The sequence below is a fragment of the Podarcis tiliguerta genome (genome assembly GCF_965153285.1).
Source record: "Podarcis tiliguerta genome assembly, chromosome: 7".
Lineage (NCBI taxonomy): Eukaryota > Metazoa > Chordata > Lepidosauria > Squamata > Lacertidae > Podarcis > Podarcis tiliguerta.
The window spans coordinates 23,240,000-23,260,586 of record NC_139540.1 but is presented as its reverse complement, the minus strand read 5'-3'; the positions used below and the strand labels follow the sequence as shown (position 1 = coordinate 23,260,586).

The 20,587-nt window shown below is 40.2% G+C and overlaps 1 protein-coding gene across 9 annotated transcripts in view; it reads left to right on the top strand.

The window, feature by feature from the left end:
* VPS13B (vacuolar protein sorting 13 homolog B) overlaps nucleotides 1–20,587 on the top strand; it is a 382,518-nt gene that overhangs the window by 206,609 nt on the left and 155,322 nt on the right. For 8 of the 9 annotated variants that reach the window (XR_014513865.1, XM_083450859.1, XM_083450860.1 and 5 more), the window contains exons 24-27: nucleotides 3,223–3,443; nucleotides 10,268–10,474; nucleotides 17,118–17,289; nucleotides 18,357–18,471. Coding sequence is in view for 7 of the 9 variants with exons in the window: in XM_083450859.1 (XP_083306985.1) it covers nucleotides 3,223–3,443; nucleotides 10,268–10,474; nucleotides 17,118–17,289; nucleotides 18,357–18,471 (715 nt within the window). In the remaining 2 variants the exon portion in view is untranslated. Of the gene's footprint in view, nucleotides 1–3,222; nucleotides 3,444–10,267; nucleotides 10,475–17,117; nucleotides 17,290–18,356; nucleotides 18,760–19,523; nucleotides 20,476–20,587 lie in introns of those variants that run through there. The other variant, XR_014513866.1, reaches the window with a different exon arrangement.

Genomic DNA, 20,587 nt, shown 5'->3' with positions numbered 1-20,587 from the left:
ACCTGGGAGTAAGATCTATCTTAAGTGCAAGCTGGATTTAGAAGAGGCAGAGGAACCAGAGACCAAATTGCAAACATGCGCTGGATTATGGAGAAAGCTAGAGAGTTCCAGAAAGACATCTACTTCTGCTTCATTGACTATGCAAAAGCCTTTGACTGTGTCGATCACAGCAAACTATGGCAAGTTCTTAAAGAAATGGGAGTGCCTGATCACCTCATCTGTCTCCTGAGAAATCTCTATGTGGGACAAGAAGCTACAGTTAGAACTGGAGATGGAACAACTGATTGGTTCAAAATTGGGAAAGGAGTACGACAAGGCTGTATTTTGTCTCCCTGCTTATTTAACTTATATGCAGAATTCATCATGCGAAAGGCTGGACTGGATGAATCCCTAGCCGGAATTAAGATTGCTGGAAGAAATATCAACAACCTCAGATATGCAGATGACACAACCTTGATGGCAGAAAGTGAGGAGGAATTAAAAAACCTTTTATTGAGGGTGAAAGAGGAGAGCGCAAAATATGGTCTTAAGCTCAACATCAAAAAAACGAAGATCATGGCCACTGGTCCCATCACCTCCTGGCAAATAGAAGGGGAGGAAATGGAGGCAGTGAGAGATTTTACTTTCTTGGGCTCCATGATCACTGCAGATGGTGACAGCAGCCACGAAATTAAGAGACGCCTGCTTCTTGGGAGGAAAGCAATGGCAAACCTAGAGAGCATTTTAAAAAGTAGAGACATCACCTTGCCAACAAAGGTCCGTATAGTAAAAGCTATGGTTTTCCCAGTAGTGATGTATGGAAGTGAGAGCTGGACCATAAAGAAGGCTGATCACTGAAGAATTGATGCTTTTGAATTATGGTGCTGGAGGAGACTCTTGAGAGTCCCATGGACTGCAAGAAGATCAAACGCATCCATTCTTATGGAAATCAGCCCTGAGTGCTCACTGGAAGGACAGATCGTGAAGCTGAGGCTCCAATACTTTGGCCACCTCATGAGAAAAGAAGACTCACTGGAAAAGACCCTGATGTTGGGAAAGATGGAGGGCACAAGGAGAAGGGGACGACAGAGGACGAGATGGTTAGACAGTGTTCTCGAAGCTACAAACATGAATCTGACCAAACTGCGGGTAGCAGTGGAAGACAGGAGTGCCTGGCGTGCTCTGGTCCATGGGGTCACGAAGAGTCGGACACGACTGAACGACTAAACAACAACAAGATCTATCAAATTCAGATTTACTCAGATTTAGGTAGGGACATAGGTAGGGCTTGAACTGCCATGCCTATTTTACTGCCATTGGCCTTTCTTAGAGCACAAAATCTCATACAACGTTTCCATTCTATGACTTTCCTTAAAATGTGGATTGGATGTATCAGAAGGTACAGTATATTAAAAGATGCATTCAATATTCATGAAATCCAGTGTTTTTGCAAATAAATAAATAAAATGCTTCACATGTTCTTTCTAAACTCTCAAGTAAAACTAGCTGTGTCCATTTAATTCTATCTCTACCCCTGCCTTTTGTATTATGAAGTATTATTCACCAAACCACAGTAAATGTTACCTATGTTAAGCTAGTGCTAATCTGTGTACATGGATCAAAACAAAAGTTGAACCCAACTGTGGCCATACACCTCATCATTTGAAACACTACTACCTAATGTTCTCGGAACTCGCTCAGCTGAATTTGTACAAATACCCGTAAGTCTGGATGAAAGCAAAACCATTTGGCTAGGTAGACTTTCAGCACAGGAACTCCCCATAGGTTACATTTTGGATGAAGCTACAGTGCACATGTTTGTAATGAGTGGAATCTTCATTCAGCACAGTTCCCAATGAAAAACCTCAGTGTTCTTCTGATAAACATAATTTTTTGCTTTTCAATGCTGATGCCACCCTGCCTGATATAAATAGAAGCATGTGTAGGCATATATATCTGTATGTGTATTATAGACATAATGGGTGACATCCAATGCTGGCTGTGCAGCGCACTGCCCCTCATGCATTGGGGCTTCTCTTTCCTGTTCTCTCCCCTCAGCATCCTGCATCCCCCACAAAAATATATTCTCTGGAGGCTTAGGGGATCCTCCAGAGGCAATCAGCATTTTTAAAACAGATTCTAGGTCATTAAAGCATTAGAAATATATTTGTCTTTTTACTTACCCATATGAAGAAGCATAAACATTCCTTTAACAGAGTTCTTGCTCTCAGCAGTTTCCATTGTTGGTAGGGAGGGAAATATTTAATTCATGGTACATTTGTAACCATGTAAATGATAGTGTTGATCAAGATTTCAGCTCTTTAGAACAGGCTGTAAAATGTTAAGAAGGTTTTGCCAAGAGCCAAACAAAGTAAATGGAGTGAAATACTACTTGGGGACTACTGAGAGTGTTCTTAGCCCACAGCTACCACTGTTATTGGTCTGGAAGGTTGCCATGCTTGGGCTCTCCATGTTAGGGAAATACATTTCCCAAACTTGAGGTAGGTGGATAGCAAACACATTTGCGCTGATAGAATCATCTCCTTAGTGGTATGCCAACTTCTGCTTAATGGAACTAAGTTAGTTATATCCATTAATTCCAATCGGTCTACTCTGAGGAGGATTATAATTGCTACACCCCTAAAATCTGTTCAGTTATCTCAAATTGAATGATTACCCAGAACTGCCATGCCCTCTTCTCATATTCCTTTAAAAACTTTGCTGTCAATGATGTGGCATTTTAAGCAATTTTTAGATGTTTTATCTATTTCTGAACCCCAGTAATCAGAATTCTTCACTGCAGGAGATGTTTTAAATTGGAGAATAATCCAAATTATTCTAAGTCCCATTGAAGGGGAGAGCATAGTCTTAAATCTATCCTACTGAAATCAATAGAAATTAAAAGTACCTATGTTGGCAGAGTCATGGGTAATTGCTATAAAAACAATATGACAATATGGGGGTTCATTACGTGGACAGGTGCAAAATATGGAATATAATAACAGATATTATTGATATGTGTATTATATGTAACAGGAGATGATAAGGGCTTTGTTAATTCTAAGTTCCACACAACACAATGTGGTTGCTGGTGATCATTATTTGATTTGAGCGTTTGTTTGTTTTTTATTAATTTGGTACAGGAATCGTCCAGTCATGAGGTGGGTTAATTTATTTAATGTATTAAGCTTTTGATATTTTCTTTATGTATTGAATATTTTGCTTTTTTTCTTGATCCACTAGGTGATGCCTTTCCTTGGACAATTAATCTGAATCATTTCAGCATATATACTCTTCTTGGGCAGCAAATGACCCTGAATATAATAGAACCAATGGGCTGCACTTCTACTCTAGCAGTTACGTCACAGGCGCTACCTGCTGCAGGATCTGAATCCAGGCACTCATTCGTTGTGTGTCTTCATGTTGACCTTGAATCTCTTGAAGTAAAATGCTCAAATCCTCAGGTTGGTGCATTTATTTGATTTATTGGGGCAAATCAAAAATGGTTGATTTAAGAATTACTATTCTGGGGTTGGTAAAAGAAATACCTTTTTTTAAAGCTCTCTCTCCCCCTCCCCCCAGCCTCAGAAAAAAGGAGCCATCAAGATCACTGTACTTAGATTAGATTACAATTTGCTTTGAAGCTCTTTTAACTTTCGTAATTTAAATTCGTCTCAAAGTGTAATAGCTACGGCACATAAATGCATCTTTTGGCTGATGGAGTGAAATGACTTGCAGATGTACTGTTCAGTGTTGGGGCCCAGCTTTGCTGTCACTGTGGATGCATCTGTTGAAATGATCTAATGTAGTCTTTGTGCAAATTAGCACATACCTGTTCTCGTTCAGCATAACATACCGTCCATTAAGGCAAAAGGCTATTTATTCCTTTATGTATTTATATACTTTCACTCTGGCTTTCCATCCATGCAGACCCCAAGGTGACTAACCACAACTGGAGCATAAAACAGATTTAAAATATACGTAATTATTACATTTTTTAAAAGCCAGTAAAATTCAAAAAGGGAAGCAGGAAAATAAGTCTCCAGTCACTGCCCACACCAAAAGCACATTGAAATAACAGCATCATCATCTTTTGTCTGAAGCAGGGATGGAAGGAGGAAACAAAAACAAAACAGGCCCCAATCTGGCTGTTGTATTCTGTATTCTGCACCAACTCAAATTCTAAGTGCTCTTCAAAGACAGTTCCTTGTAGAGCAGATTGCAATAATCTAATCTGGATGTAATCAAGGCGTGTCTAACAGCGACCAGATCCAGGCTTGTGTATTAATTGTATTTGATTGCATGGGTGGAGCACAACACCTCCTCCCTGTTCTTCACCTCATTAGCAAGGTGCTGAGTTGGAGACTGTCATGTCAGGGATTGCAGTTCAATCCCAAAATGGTTTTGGTAAAGAGGGTTTCTAACTGTAGTAGCATGCTGCCCCCCCCCTTCTTCCTCTTATTTTTTTTTTTCCCTTCTTTAGCTAATAAAAGCTGTCAGCTTGGGCAACATAGCAGAGCTCTGGCCACTGTTCTTCTCATGCAAAACCAGCTCCTTTTAAAAAGAAAGAGGGAGAAAATGATCAAGGAATATATGATGATGCAATTAATGCATGCCTGCAGAGGACAGACATGTAATTAAATTCCTATGAATAATTATTTGCTAAATTATGATATGCATAATAGCTATTTTAAAGGGTTACTCCCTTGCATTTACATCACTTCTCTGTCATCTATTTGCAACCACCTGTGCCACATCACATATGCTTCTGGAGGGTTACCTAAACTTCAGAAACATCTCTGCGGTAGCTGGCGTGGAAGGCAGGGAAATGTTACTGTTACGTTTTCAAGAGGTTGCTCGAGAGCAAGCAGGCAAATACCTCCCTGCTCAGCTGTGAAGCCTTGGTTTTGCTGCAAAAATAAACTTTATCTGTCCGGAGCGCCACTCTCCCGTGGCTGACTCATTCACTGGCAGAATCCGTGAGTGGGCGGGGCTTAAACTTTCCCCAGCAAAGTAATTTCTTGACACCCAGTCTGCGCCTCCCCTCTCTGTGCGGAAACTTACTGCACAAGTAGGGCGTGGGTAAAGGTGGACTTCTCCCCTCCCCGCTTTGCCCAGGCAACGCCTCGCCTCCTCCGAACCCTGCAGCTCCTCTCCACTGGAGGCGGGGTTACTCTCCCCCGCCGAGGAGGGGCTGCTTTCCACGACCTTTGGGGGCTCTCTGTAATCCATCCGGCTTTTCCTCTCTCCCTCCTGCACTGATGGCAGTTCCCTGACAGTTACAAATTCAGATACAAATTGATGAGATTTTTCCTATGTATTTTTATATGTAAAGAGCACAGTTTATAGCAAAATAGTACAGTCCAGAAAACTGCTAATTGCACATCTGTGGGTCTGGTGTGCGATGTGATTTCCCCTCTTTCATCAGCCTGGTACTATGTGACTTTCTCCGGATGCTTTTCCCTCTTGCATTGCCTCATGCATCTCTCTCTGTCTATTGATGACACATTGCCAACAACTCACTGTACCGAGAACCTGCTCTAGTGGATAACCTCCATCGCCGAAGAAGACACTGCCACCCTCAAGCTTCTCAGACAGAGGCAGTGAGGCAAAAGCCAGATATTCGTCTGGCCTGTATTTCACAGATCAACTTACTGTTTCTTGCATGGAACCGTTACTCTGCTTGTTGCTAAGCAGTACACCTGAAAATGCCCTCCAGGATAGGATAACCTGTATCTTGAACATTCTGTGGAAAGGCAGGACTTAAATAACCTAAATGCCTGCTCTTCCTAATTTTCCCATTCCCAGGTCAGCAGGGTGGGTTGTTGGCTCCGCCTCTTTGGTTGAAGGCAGGGCTCCCACCGTGCATATTTTCATCAGTTCCTGAGTGTTTTCATCAGTTCCCTTTGAGCACCCACTTTGATGGCAAAGGGTTTAACATGGGTTAGTGTTGCTGTCACAAGCCTGGTCGGTCCCCGGCAATTCCTGTTGGTAGTGGGAGGCACGATAGATTACTCTGAATGACAGCTCATAGAAAGACCCAACAGCTGCTAGTCTCCTTAGCTTGAGAACGCCTTGTTTTTCTGGGGTAGAGGCAGTAGTCTCTTTCTGTCTTCAAAAGTGAGAGTGACACATAGAGCAGGGGACTTAAGCCTGTTCCCCAGCTCAGAACATTTAGGTTCTAGGTTTAGCTGGTGTAGGTTGCCTCAGTTGCCACAGGAGAGCTGTGTGCTCAGGCTAGCGCAAGCATGCACTAATTCGTGATTTGGAGCTAATAGGATCTGCACTGTGTCTAGCATGATTCTCAAAACAGCGCTCTCTCTTGTGCTGAGGTCCCTATCATAAGATTTGAATAGGGTGTGTACATTGTTAAAAAGAGAGTTGCTCATCTCTGGATTGTCAGTCTTGCTTTTAATTATACTATACTTCTAATTTTGAAGATAAGTTTCCAAAGCTACCACAACATTTAAGTAGTATTGCCAGAGTTGGGAATGAAAGGGACCTCACACCAGTACTGTCTCTCTTTAAATTATTATCTGCATATATGGGAATGATCAAACAGCTCACTTCAGAGTTGCACCAACATGCTAAATAGAAACCACCACCCTCTTTATAATCAAATGCAGTTAATAAAATATAATCAGATACATTTATAATCAGCAAGTGAAACCTTAGTTCTTCTGCAGGGTTGTTTAGTGTTCCTTTCATATTACAGAAATGGTATATTTCCGTGTCTTGTGTGCAAACGACACATAGGGTATTTTAGTTTTTTGTGTTCTTCCCATGGGAAAGTAGGCCATTCATACATCCATGGTGTACGTTATAGATTTAGGTTCAATACAGCTTGCAAAAGCTTGCTTGCAGATAGGCATCTCAGGCACAACTATTCTGAATCATAGAATCATAAAATTGTAGAGTTGGAAGGGATCCCGAGTGTCATCTAGACCAACCCCCTGCAATTCAGTAATCTCAACACGTGTTGGTGACATCTCTGTTTCAGAATACATTTCTCAGCAGGGGTGTGAGATCTCGAATTTAACACCACCTTCAGGCTTCACAACAAGATAAAAAGGAGCCAGGAGCCAGAGTGATGTGTATATTTTCTTGATTGCTTATTTATTTGTGCCTTAAGAAAGTGTTATGAAAAAGCACCATCAAAAGCTGCCATAATACAATAACAAGGCACAGAAATGGACAGATGCTGCAACTGAAAGACAATTGATGGTTTTTATCTTCTTTTACTTTGCCTTGCAAATATTTGGCTAAACCCTGAAGAAGAATTGTTAGGTATATGGTTTTACTGTTACATTGTTTTTTTGTTTTAGAAAAAGCACTCTGCTACGGCCTCTACAAGTGTAACACTGGCTCCTTGTTATTCAATCTAATTTATTAATTGTGATGTTTAATGCTGTTCTTGGTTAGGGTACTTTTGAAACATTTGTATTGAGTTTCATTATATTGATTTGTCTTGCAAGCTGGCTTGAATGCCCTATGTAAACAGAAAGGCAGAATAGAAATATTTTGATAAATATATACATAAATCTGGAGCCTGCTTTGGATACTTGTATTCCCTCCTCGTCCCTCCACTCACTTTCCTTCTCTCTTCTTCTGTAACCACAATTAAGCAGTTTATTGGCAGATGGTTTCAGATTCTCTTTAAAATGTTTTCTTACCAAAAATGTGGTTGAAAACCTCCAAGTATACTTTCCATTGAAGAGCTTAGCACAGAAATAAATGTATGCCATAGCTCTTCTAGGATAGTGTCACTTCCATAGTTACAGTGTTCCCAAATTTTGGCCACAATTTTCTTTCTGTAAAGAAAAGTGTCTGGGGCAAGATAGATCCCACAAAATAATAATAATAAATTATACCCCGCCCTCCCCAGCCAAGGCCAGGCTCAGGGCGGCTAACAAGCAATAATAAAAACAATTTGAATGAATACAACTTAAAAACAAGATTAAAATACAACATTAAAATATTGAAACATTAAAATATTGAAATGCAGCCTCATCACAGGAGGAGAAAGGAAAAAGAAAAGAGGGGGAGGGAATCAAATTGGCTCCGAGCCAAAGGCCAGGCAGAAGAACTCTGTCTTACAGGCCCTGCAGAAAGAAATCAGATCCTGCAGGGCCCTGGTTTCATGAGGCAGAGCGTTCCACCAGGCCGGAGCCAGAGTTGAAAAGGCCCTGGCTCTGGTTGAAGCTAATCTAACATCCTTAGGGCCTGGGACCACTAGGGTGTTGCTATTTATGGACCTTGAGGCTCTCTGTGGGGCATACCCGGAGAGGCGGTCCCATAGGTACGAGGGTCCTAGGCTGTGAAGGGCTTTAAAGGTGAAAACCAGCACCTTAAATCTGACCCTGTACTCCACCGGGAGCCAGTGGAGCTGGAAAAGCACTGGGTGAATACGCTCCCATGGCAGAGACCCCGTGAGGAGCCTCGCTGCAGGATTCTGCACCCGCTGGAGTTTCTGGGACAGCTTCAAGGGCAGCTCCGTGTAGAGCGAATTACCGTTCGCTCTAGAGGTGACCGTTACATGGAGTCTCACATCGTTTATCATGCAAAAACTGATCAAGGGAACAGGTTATATATAGTTTTGTCTTCTCCTGACACAACTCACATGGTTTTGTTTGGGACAGTCTTGTGCTCCAAGGTACATTGGAATTTGGCTTGAGGTAACAAAATCCTCCACAAAATCATCTCTGTCAGTTTCTAAGTTTTTGTCAGCGAAGGTTAGGAAACCATTACTTGCAGTAACATTGGTGCTGAAAGAGGATTTTTACCAGGACGGAGCTTTCATTCTTCAGGCTAGGATCCTATTTGTTAGTAGCTTTCAGCAGCAAGTCCTTGCATTATGTGATATTCACATTGCCATAATACAGTGAAGATTTTAAGAAGGACAGTGGTACCTTGGTTCTCGAACGGCTTAGTTGATGAACAAATTGGCTCCCGAATGCCTAAAACCTGGAAGTAAGTGTTCCGGTTTTCGAACATCTTTCAGAAGCCAAACATCCGACCCAGCTTCCGCTTGAGTGAAGCCAATTGGAAGCCATGCCTTGGTTTTTGAACGTTTTGAGAGTTGAACAGACTTCTGGAACAGGTTAAATTCGAGAACCAAGGTATCACTGTATCTTTTCTGTGGCCTAATAATGAAATTTCAGGAAGTATTTTCACTCCACAGGGACTGGGAGAGAGGGCTTGCATGAATCATTGACACTTGATCAGCTTATCAAAGTATACTAGAAATAAGTCAGATATTTTTCAGTGTTAACAATATTAGATTTATGCTGTACTGCCATCCATATGTGCCATAATCAATTTACTTATGACAGTTACCTATGTAAATACTGAAAGTGTTAAATGTATAAATTTAAAAAGTACCCCTCTTGACAAAAAGCTGTATGACAAATTGCATGAGGACTGCTTTCTATCAATGTTTGATTTAAATATTAAACATTAAAATATTAATTGAGAGGAATTTTGGGCTCTTACAAAAAACAAATACCTCCAGTGCTGTAGCTATATAAAGACAGTGAAACCAAAACCTGAGGATAAATCATATTCTCAGATGTACAAAATTAAGTCCTGTTTTCTATCAAATTTAAACTGACAACAGTGTTTTTCTGCATCTGTTCTGCCCACATTAGAAGCCAACGTCATTCTCTGGATATGTCCCGAGGCTGAAGCTTCTTTATAATATATGAACATTTTGATTCCCCTCACCCTCAAATAATGGCAGGCTGGGTATGGTGTCCAGCTGTGCATCTGCTTATGTATTGTGTTTGCAGATTCCCTGTTCTTTTTAAAATACAGTATGTGGCAAACTGTTGTCATACAGATTCTATGATTAATGCTTATTTGTGAAGCCTTGTGTAAATACCTTAGAACTGAGTCAGACAATGCACAGTTATACAGAGTGTTTTGTGAGTACTGAAAAGACACATTCCAAGAGACTTTTTCCCCTGCATACTGAGAACAGCTTCATATCTACCATGAACAAATAATTTCACATTTTGCAATCTATATTGCCTTTGTTTTTAGAATTTGAGATTGTTGTGAGTCCACTGAATGGGATGATCATTTGTAAGAGCTTGTGAAAAAGTGTATTTTTTTAAAAAAAGTATTTATTAAAACTCTACCTTGCATAGGGCTTGCATTTTTATACTGTACTTTTACATTTGTTACATGCTTTTTACCATAACAAAAATGCTGAGGTTGGGATTTTTACATTATAAAATCTTGAAGTTTTAATGATTTGCTGAACCTTATTACCTTTTTCCCGTTTAAGGTGCAACTTCTGTATGAACTAGCAGATATAATGAACAAAGTCTGGAATAAGATTCAGAAGAAGGGTATTTTGCACCACCCTCCAGCCTATACAGAATCCGCTTCGGGACCTGCGCCTCCAGGCTCCCCTGTCAAAAGCAGTGTTGGGACAGCTCCACCAGATACCAGCACATGTAGCCCATCTGCTGACATTGGGACAACTACAGAGGTAATTAAAAATTATATTGACATGCTATGGTAATTGGCAAAGAGGCTGAACAAGTGACCAAATAGGAATCAATAGGATAAAAGATGTAAATAAATGAACATGGATAAATATTCATTGAGGTTTAATGAATCATGCTCAACATCAAACCTTCACAAGACATAAAGAAGTGATACAAATAAGAACATTATGAATGCGTTCATAGTTTATTGTCACTTAAATGAGCTGCAGTGAGCCTTAGGCTTGCCCTTCCCCACCTCCTTACTCTCCAGGTGCAGCAGCGAGGAGGAGATTGGAAGCTGTTGCGTCTGCCTTTGATTAACCACAGTTCTCCTCTTGGTATCATAAGGTCACTGGTTTGGTCACGAGGCAAGAGAAGAAGCTCTTTGGGAATGTGGGCAGCTCCCAATCAGCTTTTTGCTCCTGCCTGAAAGAAGCAGCCACGTTGCTCTTGGCTCCCACTGTCTAGTGGAGCATGCTTTTAGTTTGCACTTTCTGGATAGAGTTGCAAATTATATTGACTATCATCCTGAAACATGAAGAGCCATCTTGGGCTGCTGCAGATAGAATGCCATTCCCTGTCTCTTTTAGGTGGCTCTATATATAACCATCTCATTTGTTTTCATATTAACTCAACCAAGTCCAATCTAACTATCCTACTTAAGCCAATGGCAAAACCTATATGTGATTTGTAAGCTTTGCCCACAGGGGAAACAAAGCAAAATTCTAAAGGAATGCCTGTCCGATAATGATTTTCCTTTTCCTTTTCCTTTTCCTTTTCCTTTTCCTTTTCCTTTTTTCCTTTTCCTTTTCCTTTTCCCCTTCCTTCCTTCCTTCCTTCCTTCCTTCCTTCCTTCCTTCTCCTTCCTTCCTTCTTTCCTTGAAACACTTTCGGCCGAGATTGGGGGATCTGTGGCCCTCCTAGATGTTGTTGAACTCCAGTTCCCATCATTTCTGACCCACAGGATTGAAGAGAGTTGGAGTTCAACAACATCTGGAGGGTCATAGGTTCAGCAAAACTGCTTTAGGCAATTTCTACTTTAAGTAAAAAACCCACCCAACAACCTCGATTTTTATTGTATTTTGGTAGTTATCCATTATACTTTGTTACTCATAAATTACCTCATTTTAGCTTCAGCTAGCTTTCTTCCAACATCAGATCTGACTCAATAGGTTTCCATGAACACCTAGCCAATTGCTCTGCAAATTGATAGTAAAAATATACTATGTTTTGTAATGATTTGTTTGAGTAGGCCATATTAGCAAGCTATGTTTCAGTCTCTCTCATGGCATTCTAATTCCAGGGTGCTTCAGCATGTGGTAGCTTTATTTAAAAAGGGAGCAAGGAATAAACGTTTCCCCTGCTTCCTTAGAGAAGCATTTTCCTGGTTACATTAGAGCAACTATATTAGTTGATAGCTGATGGGAAAACCAAACAAGGGATAAGGTCTTTCTTGACTCCGCCAAAAGTTCCTTTTGGGTTATCTTTTGGTATGGACCAGGATTTACTTTCAAAGGATTCACTTGGTGGAGAATAGTGCTAGGGACACCAATAGATTCTGCCCCCTTGAAGAGGCTGCGATGGTGCTTGACTGGGACTGTACCACCTACCTGAGGTGTTTATAGCACCTACATCGCTCTTAGACTGGGGAGGCAACAAGAGCAACAACAGCAGAGGTTCAGAATTTGATTGCAGAAATTATTAAAGAAAATGAGTCCATGAGAAAATAGGTTAGATTTAGAGACCATAAATCTCTGAATCAGGGATCATCTGAGATCTGAATATAGTTTCTCAGATATTATTAACTTCTTCTTTTACTCTGTATTGTGAACAATAGTAGTATAGTAAACTCATTAAGTTCAAAAGAGTTTGTTTCATCAGGGTTTATAATATTTTAGCTATGTTTCAATTACTGGAACATGGTACGGTGTAACATTTCCTGGATATATTTAGATTATTGTTGGAAGGGGGACTGCTCTGAAATTTGTTACTGTTTTGTTTATACATCCAGTACAATTTATGTTTAAAGCCTTGAACGTTGTCAAATAAAAATACGCTTGCATCCTTTGTATGAATTTTTGACTTCAGACATTTCACAGTTAAAGCATACTACTTCTCTTCTGGACCAGAATGATTATTTTGAAATGTTTCACCCCTCAAAGTTCTTTCAAGTATACAAGTCTTTCCATAAATGAACTGGGGCGGGGGGGGGGGGAGTTGGGGTGGTATGACCCACTCCAACAATTGTTTGTATTAAATAGCATATGAAGTATTTATTTATACTATCCATAGATGATTTATACATTTAAGCTGTGAGTAATTCTTTTCATGCTGACAGGTTGATAGGGAGTGCTGCTCTCTTATGTGTGCAAAGCTATCAGGATTCCTGACTTTCAAACTGGGTGGTGGCTAAGATGGAAACATGAGTGAGAGGCTTAAGCACCAGAGCTTAGAAACAGTTAATCATTTTTACCACCCCTGTATTGGAGCGAAGGTAGTATAGAGTACAACAGGCCACTTGTTACTGTTTACTTAAGTACAAACAGTTGAGGAAGTGTTTAGTCCTTGGGGAAGCTGTATGATTGAACAGAAACACAGAAGTTATTTTGATAAGGCAGAGCAGTAATTTGCCCAAAACTCTGATCATCCCTGAGCTTTAATGCGGGCCAAGGATGAAGGTCCTATATGTTTGGTTCCTCCAGATGAATAAAGATAAATTCTCCTAGAAAAATAAACGCACTATTTTGGGTCAATTTGCAAGAACCGGCAAAAGAATTAAACTGTGTACTTTAGGGCTTGGCATGAGGAGGGGTGGGAAAATAGTTCAGCCTTCTAGATTCTGGCATTTTTATGGATTTGGATGCAAAGTGGAAAATTGAGGCATAGATTTACTTAAGTATGCATGTGAGGGATTAGAAATTCAAAATAAAGTGGAATGAGAAATAAAAATGTTTCTTGTCATTATTCCTAACATTTTGATTGGAACCTAATATTTCAAAAATAAAAAATGAAATTTATTTTAAAAAATAGTATTAGAATTTATAGCAAGAAATTATTCCCCAGTCTGTCCAAAAGTGTCTAGACAGCTTTCAATTTTGTGGTTGGAAGAGCTAGTTTGGCGCCCATCATGGGACCCATCGTTATGATGGCCTCCGAAAACACGAACTGCATGCAAAGCTGTTTGTGTGAAACATGATTTTAGACAGTTCTAATCAGGACATTAAAATCCTTCTCTGTGCAGTTTTTCTTGTGTTGTCTTAATTGCACAACCAGTTTTCTATGCAGTTTACATTCTCAGCTAAAGTCACACCAGCAGTTGCTCATTTCTTCCCGCAACTTGGATTAAGCCATAAAATGGGAGATGTTTTGAGCAATCATCTTTGAGCATTTTTCCCTTTTCTTATATTTGACAAGGAATGAGAAAAACATTGAACAATTTACATTTCTGTATACTTCAGAAGCAAGGGCATGATGACCCATGCATCTGTGATAGATTTTCTGTAATGTTTGGTTCATACAATGAGATATTATGTGATATTTTCATGCAGTTATTACCTAAGAAGTGTTGTCGGCTCAGATAACATTTGTAGTGTACTTCTGAGAATTTGCTAGGTTTGCTATTGTATTCACTGGAACACAGATTTGAGTCCTTGAAAGTTAAACATGTGGTAGATAATTACATACTCATTCCTTCTGTAGAGAATGATTGAATATTTCTGAAATGCTTAATTTATGTTAGGCTCCATGGATTTAATTAATGCTACCACAGGTGAAGTTATGTCCTAATTAATAACCAGTTGATTATCTGTGGAGAGTGATTGAATTTCTAATATATTCAGAATATATTTTGAAGCCTTTTCCCACACTTGTTTTTTTTCTTCAAACATTGCAAAGAGATCTGTAACTTCCAACTGCTAAACACAAAACAGATTTCTCTGGAAGGAAGTCCTACATCTCAGATTAAAGTCTGAAACAGCTGAATGCAAAAGGTTTTTTAAAATCCAATTTATAAATATCAAATCTTGCCATGACCTTGTTATTTTCTTCTTTCTATAACTTTTTGTTTACTATTGTTAGGATAGATCTTTTGTCATGAAAATGAATCATTTTTGCAATTAGGTCAGTAAAAAAATCATATATATGCGATGAGGGTAGGAGCCTCCTCAGCTGCTGCCATATATATATATATATATATATATATGCAGGTTTTGGTGTCCTCGGGTGTCTTCCCGTGTAAAAGTTGGGGTGTCTAGGCGACGTTTCGACGAGGTCTCACTCGTCATCTTCAGGCTGGTGCTTTCGGCTTCTTGTTACTGGAACAGAGCAGGATCTCAGTGTTTGAGTTCCTATAAATACTGTTGAGGAGGTGTGGTGTATAGCCTCCAATGTTCTGGGCAGAGGGGAGGTTCCCAGGCTAGTGTGCCTTTTCTTCTTTTGTTCCTTAATTACTTGAGGGATATCTTGAGTGATTTCTTGAGTGATTTCCTGAATCCCACTTAGGTGGGTCATTAGGTGTGGATTAGTTGCTAAAGCCTTCGTGTCTTGAACTCTTGAACTTTGTGAAGAGTTTTTCTGAGAAGATGGCTGTACAGCACTTGGTTGTGCTCTGGCTTGGCTTCGTGTATAGGGGCGAGCTGGACAAAACCACAGCTCGCCCCTATACACGAAGCCAAGCCAGAGCACAACCAAGTGCTGTACAGCCATCTTCTCAGAAAAACTCTTCACAAAGTTCAAGAGTTCAAGACACGAAGGCTTTAGCAACTAATCCACACCTAATGACCCACCTAAGTGGGATTCAGGAAATCACTCAAGAAATCACTCAAGATATCCCTCAAGTAATTAAGGAACAAAAGAAGAAAAGGCACACTAGCCTGGGAACCTCCCCTCTGCCCAGAACATTGGAGGCTATACACCACACCTCCTCAACAGTATTTATAGGAACTCAAACACTGAGATCCTGCTCTGTTCCAGTAACAAGAAGCCGAAAGCACCAGCCTGAAGATGACGAGTGAGACCTCGTCGAAACGTCGCCTAGACACCCCAACTTTTACACGGGAAGACACCCGAGGACACCAAAACCTGCATTCCTGTACCCGTGAAAATCTACGAAAGCATATATATATATATATATATATATATATAGTCTATAAACTATAGTTTGGCAGACATAACTCTGAAAATGATCAACAAAGAAGTTCTGCAATGCTGCTGCTTTCAAGCACATGGAAAAGTATTCTTTTATTAAAATTAAATCACTTGGGAGCAGCAAACCTATCCAGAGAACATCAAAACTGACTTGAACTTCACTTTTGGACCAACCGAGAACACGTTTTCATGTTCTAAACAAGTAATACTTTGACTCCTAATAAGATACATTTGTTTACTTCTGTCATGGTAAATCCATACATTCCTCTTGCAGGAGGGAGATTCTGACTCTTCGTCACTTTTAATTTTTAGTGTTCACCCCAACTTATTTGTCTGTTACGTGCTTTTGTGCCTGACCAAGTCAAATGCATTGTAACTGGTTTTCAAAAGTTTGTATGAAATTTAGATGAATTTTTTGAGGAAAAACTTGATGCAAGAAGGTGAAAATATAATGATGGATGTAGGTTGTTTAGTTACAAAATAGTGGTGGGAAGGAGGGGGGGGACTTGTTAAGTAGCACTATATCAGGGATGTCCAACTCCCAAGAGACTGTGATCTACTCCCGGGGGGGGGGGGAGTGGCAGTGATCTACCCATTTTTGAGGGGAAGGGAGTTCAGAGTTGTTGAGCTATTTTTAGAGGAGCAGGTCTAAGTTGTTGAGCTTTTTTTAGGGGGGAGTTTCCCAAAGTTGGGTACCTTTTTTTAAATCGCTCACCAACAGTACAGACACTAACAGACGGACGTAGCATTGCAGCAGACAAGGATCTCTCACTAAACAACCGTTTGGACATCCCTGCACTATATCTTGAATTGGGCTCAGTAGCATGTAGGCAGCCCGTACAAGCTCTTCAGAAGTAGTATTATATTGTTCTGGACAACTGAACCTGACAATATTCTAGCAGTTGCATTTTGCACCAACAGCATCTTCAAGGGCAGCTCAGTTTAGAGTGCATTATAGTAATCTTGCCAGGAGGTCACCAATGCATGGGTTACTGTGGCCAGAGTTTCTCCATCTAGGAATGGCAGTAGCTGATGAACCAGAATAGGCACTCCATGACACTGACACTACTTCAAACTCCGTTGACAAAATAGGATCAGGGGGTACCCTGAAGCTAAGTACCTGTTGTCTCAAAAGAAATACAACCCCATCCAAAACAGGCCACTTACTCAATTATTAGACCTGAGAACCATCAACTCACAACACCTTTGCCTTGTTGGGATTCAACTTCAGTGTCTTGTGTCTCATCCAGCCCATTACCACCACCAGGCATACTCAGCCAAAATCCCACTCTTTTCTGCCTCTGCATTGTAATTCTGTTGAATCTTCCATGGTCTTTTTTTATATCTAAGGGAGCGGGAGAAAGAGATATAAACACAACAAAAATGAACAAGATCATACAGAAAAGCATATTACAGATGTATTTTATATAGATTGGATTTGAATATGATACATTTATGTTAGGTTTCTACTAATGTTTTGGGGTTTGGGTTTCTTGGCAGGGTGAATCTCTACAAGGTGGCGATGATTCTCCGTTCTCAGATTCTGTTACCTTAGAACAAACAACAAGCAATATTGGCGTATCAAGTGGACGTGTTAGCTTATGGATGCAATGGATGTTGCCAAAACTCACTGTAAAGTTATTTGCACCAGATCCAGAAAGTAAAGGAACAGGTATTGCATACAGAATTTATAAAACAGAACTAGTAATTTGAAGTTAACTGGCAGTTTTGCTCCAACAAGTCTTCTAGTATTAACAGAGATGGCATTTGGGAGTCCTAAATCTACAGTCTTCAGACTTATTTATTTGAATATTTAAGTCAAACTCAACAAGAAAAGCTCAGGGTACATTATGGTTAAAATGACAAGACAAATATAGAATCCCATCCACTTAAATATTAAGATAAGCTCAGAAAGATTAAAATCTTAACTTGCTACTCTCCATTCCCAGTGCATCTGTGACTAACTTCTTTTTCCAGCCAATACATCCAACCTTTGCAACAGATTACTATTTGGCAAATGCTGCTTTTTTATGTCTGATTGGAGATTGCTTATATATTTGGGGTTGGATCCAGAATTGCCTGTCTACAAATGGAAGGGCTCCTTGTGTTCACAGAAAGATCTGAGATCAATCAGGGACTCCTATCAGAATAAGGACTTTTAAGATTCCACTTTTCCATTACAGCCCCCCTGCCTCCAGTGTCACCTCCCATAATGCTCCACTGAATTCCATAACCACCTGGAGTAGTTTTTCAGAGGGCAGAAGGCACTGCAGAGAGAAGGAGGCCTCAAAGTATGGTCTCAGTTGTTCCTTGACAAGCAGGGCTTGTATTTGACGCCCTTCAAACTTGGTACCAAATGCAAGCTCCCCTCGTGTTGGTCTCACTCAGAAACTCCAGAGTTCAGTCTATCCCTGGCAAAAGCTTATCAGCACTGACTGCAATCCCTGCATGGATCAGCTGCACTTTGGAATTCCCAGTTGAAAGCCCCCAAATGAACTGATCCCTGCTAAATGCAGGGTGTGCAGTCAAGCGCCAAGCAGCCAGAATTAGCTGCAGAGCTATTCCTTTGCAATCCAACTTGCCGCCTTTTATGGAATACCTACAATAGCTGTATAGGAAGCCTTCATTTTTGGGGTAGAGAACTTCGAATAAAATGTGGCCGATGCATATATAAAATGACAACTTCTTAAGGGTTCAAACTCATGGCTTATTTTCATTGGATATTTATTTATATTGCAGAAATATGTGTTGTTGGTGAATTAGAAGACCTCAGTGCCTCAGTAGATGTACAAGATGTCTACACTAAAGTCAAATGCAAAATAGAAAGCTTCAATATTGATCACTACAGAAACAGGTAGCAACCACACCTTATGTGCATTATTATTATTATTATTATTATTATTATTATTTGTTAGTGCTCATGTAGAAACATTTTACTCTTCTTTTTTATCGGGGTGGTGAACCTCTTTTAGGCATTGACTCATGATTAACATTTCAGGGGCTGCATCTTAAAGTGGGCAGGGCTGAAGTGTGAAAGTGGGTGTGAGGATAACTGCAACTCTGAGTTGAGAATTAGAGGTGTCAATGGGTTCCTTCTACCACTTAGAAAGCAGAGAATGAGATTAACTCCTTTTTGCCAGCAGCTCCTCCCTCTGCTGAACCTCCGTTTCATTTCCTGCATTGCCTGGAATAGTACCCACTTGCCCCTTTCCAATGCATACCTCAGTGTCACTATCCAACAGCACATTCCACTAGAGCAGCCACATCCTCACCTGCCTTTTCTACCATACATCTCTGGGAGACAATTGCTGTAGTAGACCATACACGGCCACCTATCAGAGGTTTGCTGGGGTATATCTCACTGAGGCACCTCCCATGCTCATCTTAGAACACAGCGTTGGGAACTTACCATGAACATTATTCTGAGCTGAGTCCCTTGGTGGTGTCCAGGGCCACACTCTGCAAGGTGGTTGCGACTAATCACATATAGATGCTACTCTTCTCTTAACTGGGTCTCCGCACTCCCCCCCCCCCCCGCACTCCCCCCTTCCTTACAGAGTCTGTGTTCTGGGGTGTTCTGTTGAATAGTGGGTAGACATGGCAGACGACACAGCGATTTCTCCAAAGCAGCTCTTTATTTTGTAAGCTGGAACAGAACTGAGCAGCAAACAGCTCAGCCGGCCTGCTTTTATAGGCAGCCGGCTGTCAACATTGTAGCAACAACAACCCAGGGTTTCCTGCCTAAAATAACTGACGTGGACCTGAGTGAAAACTATCTACAGTATCCCCCTGCTGGCCCAGGGTGAGAACTTCAGTACATAACATGTTCTTTGTTTCTTTCATTCTCCTTCCCTTTATTGTACATTATGCTCAGCATTGGCATGAAACACAACTGAGGTTCAGCAGAGGGAGAGGCTGTCAGCAATGGTGATCTAATTTCCTGCCTTCTGAAAAGTTAAGAGGAATTACAACTCACTTAGAAGCAGTAAGCTTCCATCTTCCCATTCTCAAAGCTTCCAAAGGTCTTTCCCATCAGCTATTCTACACAATTTTAAATAAAATATTTTTATCACTCCATTACTCATCCAGCAAATAAAATAAAAAATAATGGAAAATTTTTAGATGGGGAGGCATGGGGTGCCCCACAAAAAGCCTATTGGCACCATGGCATTGTGTGTGTGTGTGTGTAAATAGAAATCTTTAATATTTTTAACGTGCTTTTTGAAATTACACATTTTGGCAGGCTACAAAAACAGATTGGATTCTCAAATGTGGCCAGTGGGCTACTGATTAGTCACCTGTTTTTAGTGGTAGTAATAATAATACAAATAAAAAAGAGATGATTTGAAGTGATATTGCTTTGCCGCAATTTGCACTTGGAAGAAAGCAGCATTAGTTGTAATAAGAAGAATATACTCCGTGTGACAAAGAACATGCCTCTGCTAATATCTGTAGGTTTGATACAAATGTTTACCTTCATAGTCTCTGGAGAGCAATATGTAGTCTTATGGTACAATCTGAAGATATTTAAGGTTACCTTTCTAATCATTTTATAATGGTGGTTAGCTTAAGACACGAAGCTGGATTTCATAACTATGAAACCAGAAGCTGATGTTTTGTATTTCACATTAATTATACTTTAACTATCACCTTCTGGAGTTATTGTGTTTATGACAATACTTGTGTGAAATTTTGCAGCAATAACAAGCAGCCTGTGGAATTAGGAAATATCTGTGCACCGAAACCTTAGCATGCTCTAGTGAAAAAAGGCTTGCAATCTGACAGTAAACAATTTTCTTAGTTTTTTCTTCTTATTCTTCCAATAGTGTAACTTTTTTTAAAAAAAATGCCCCACATGTATTATAGTAATTAATTCAGCATGCTTTTCATATATCTATCCAAATTATTAAAATACTCTTTCTGTCTACAGATTTAGTGCATATGCTGAGGGGTTTCAGTTGGCTAAATTC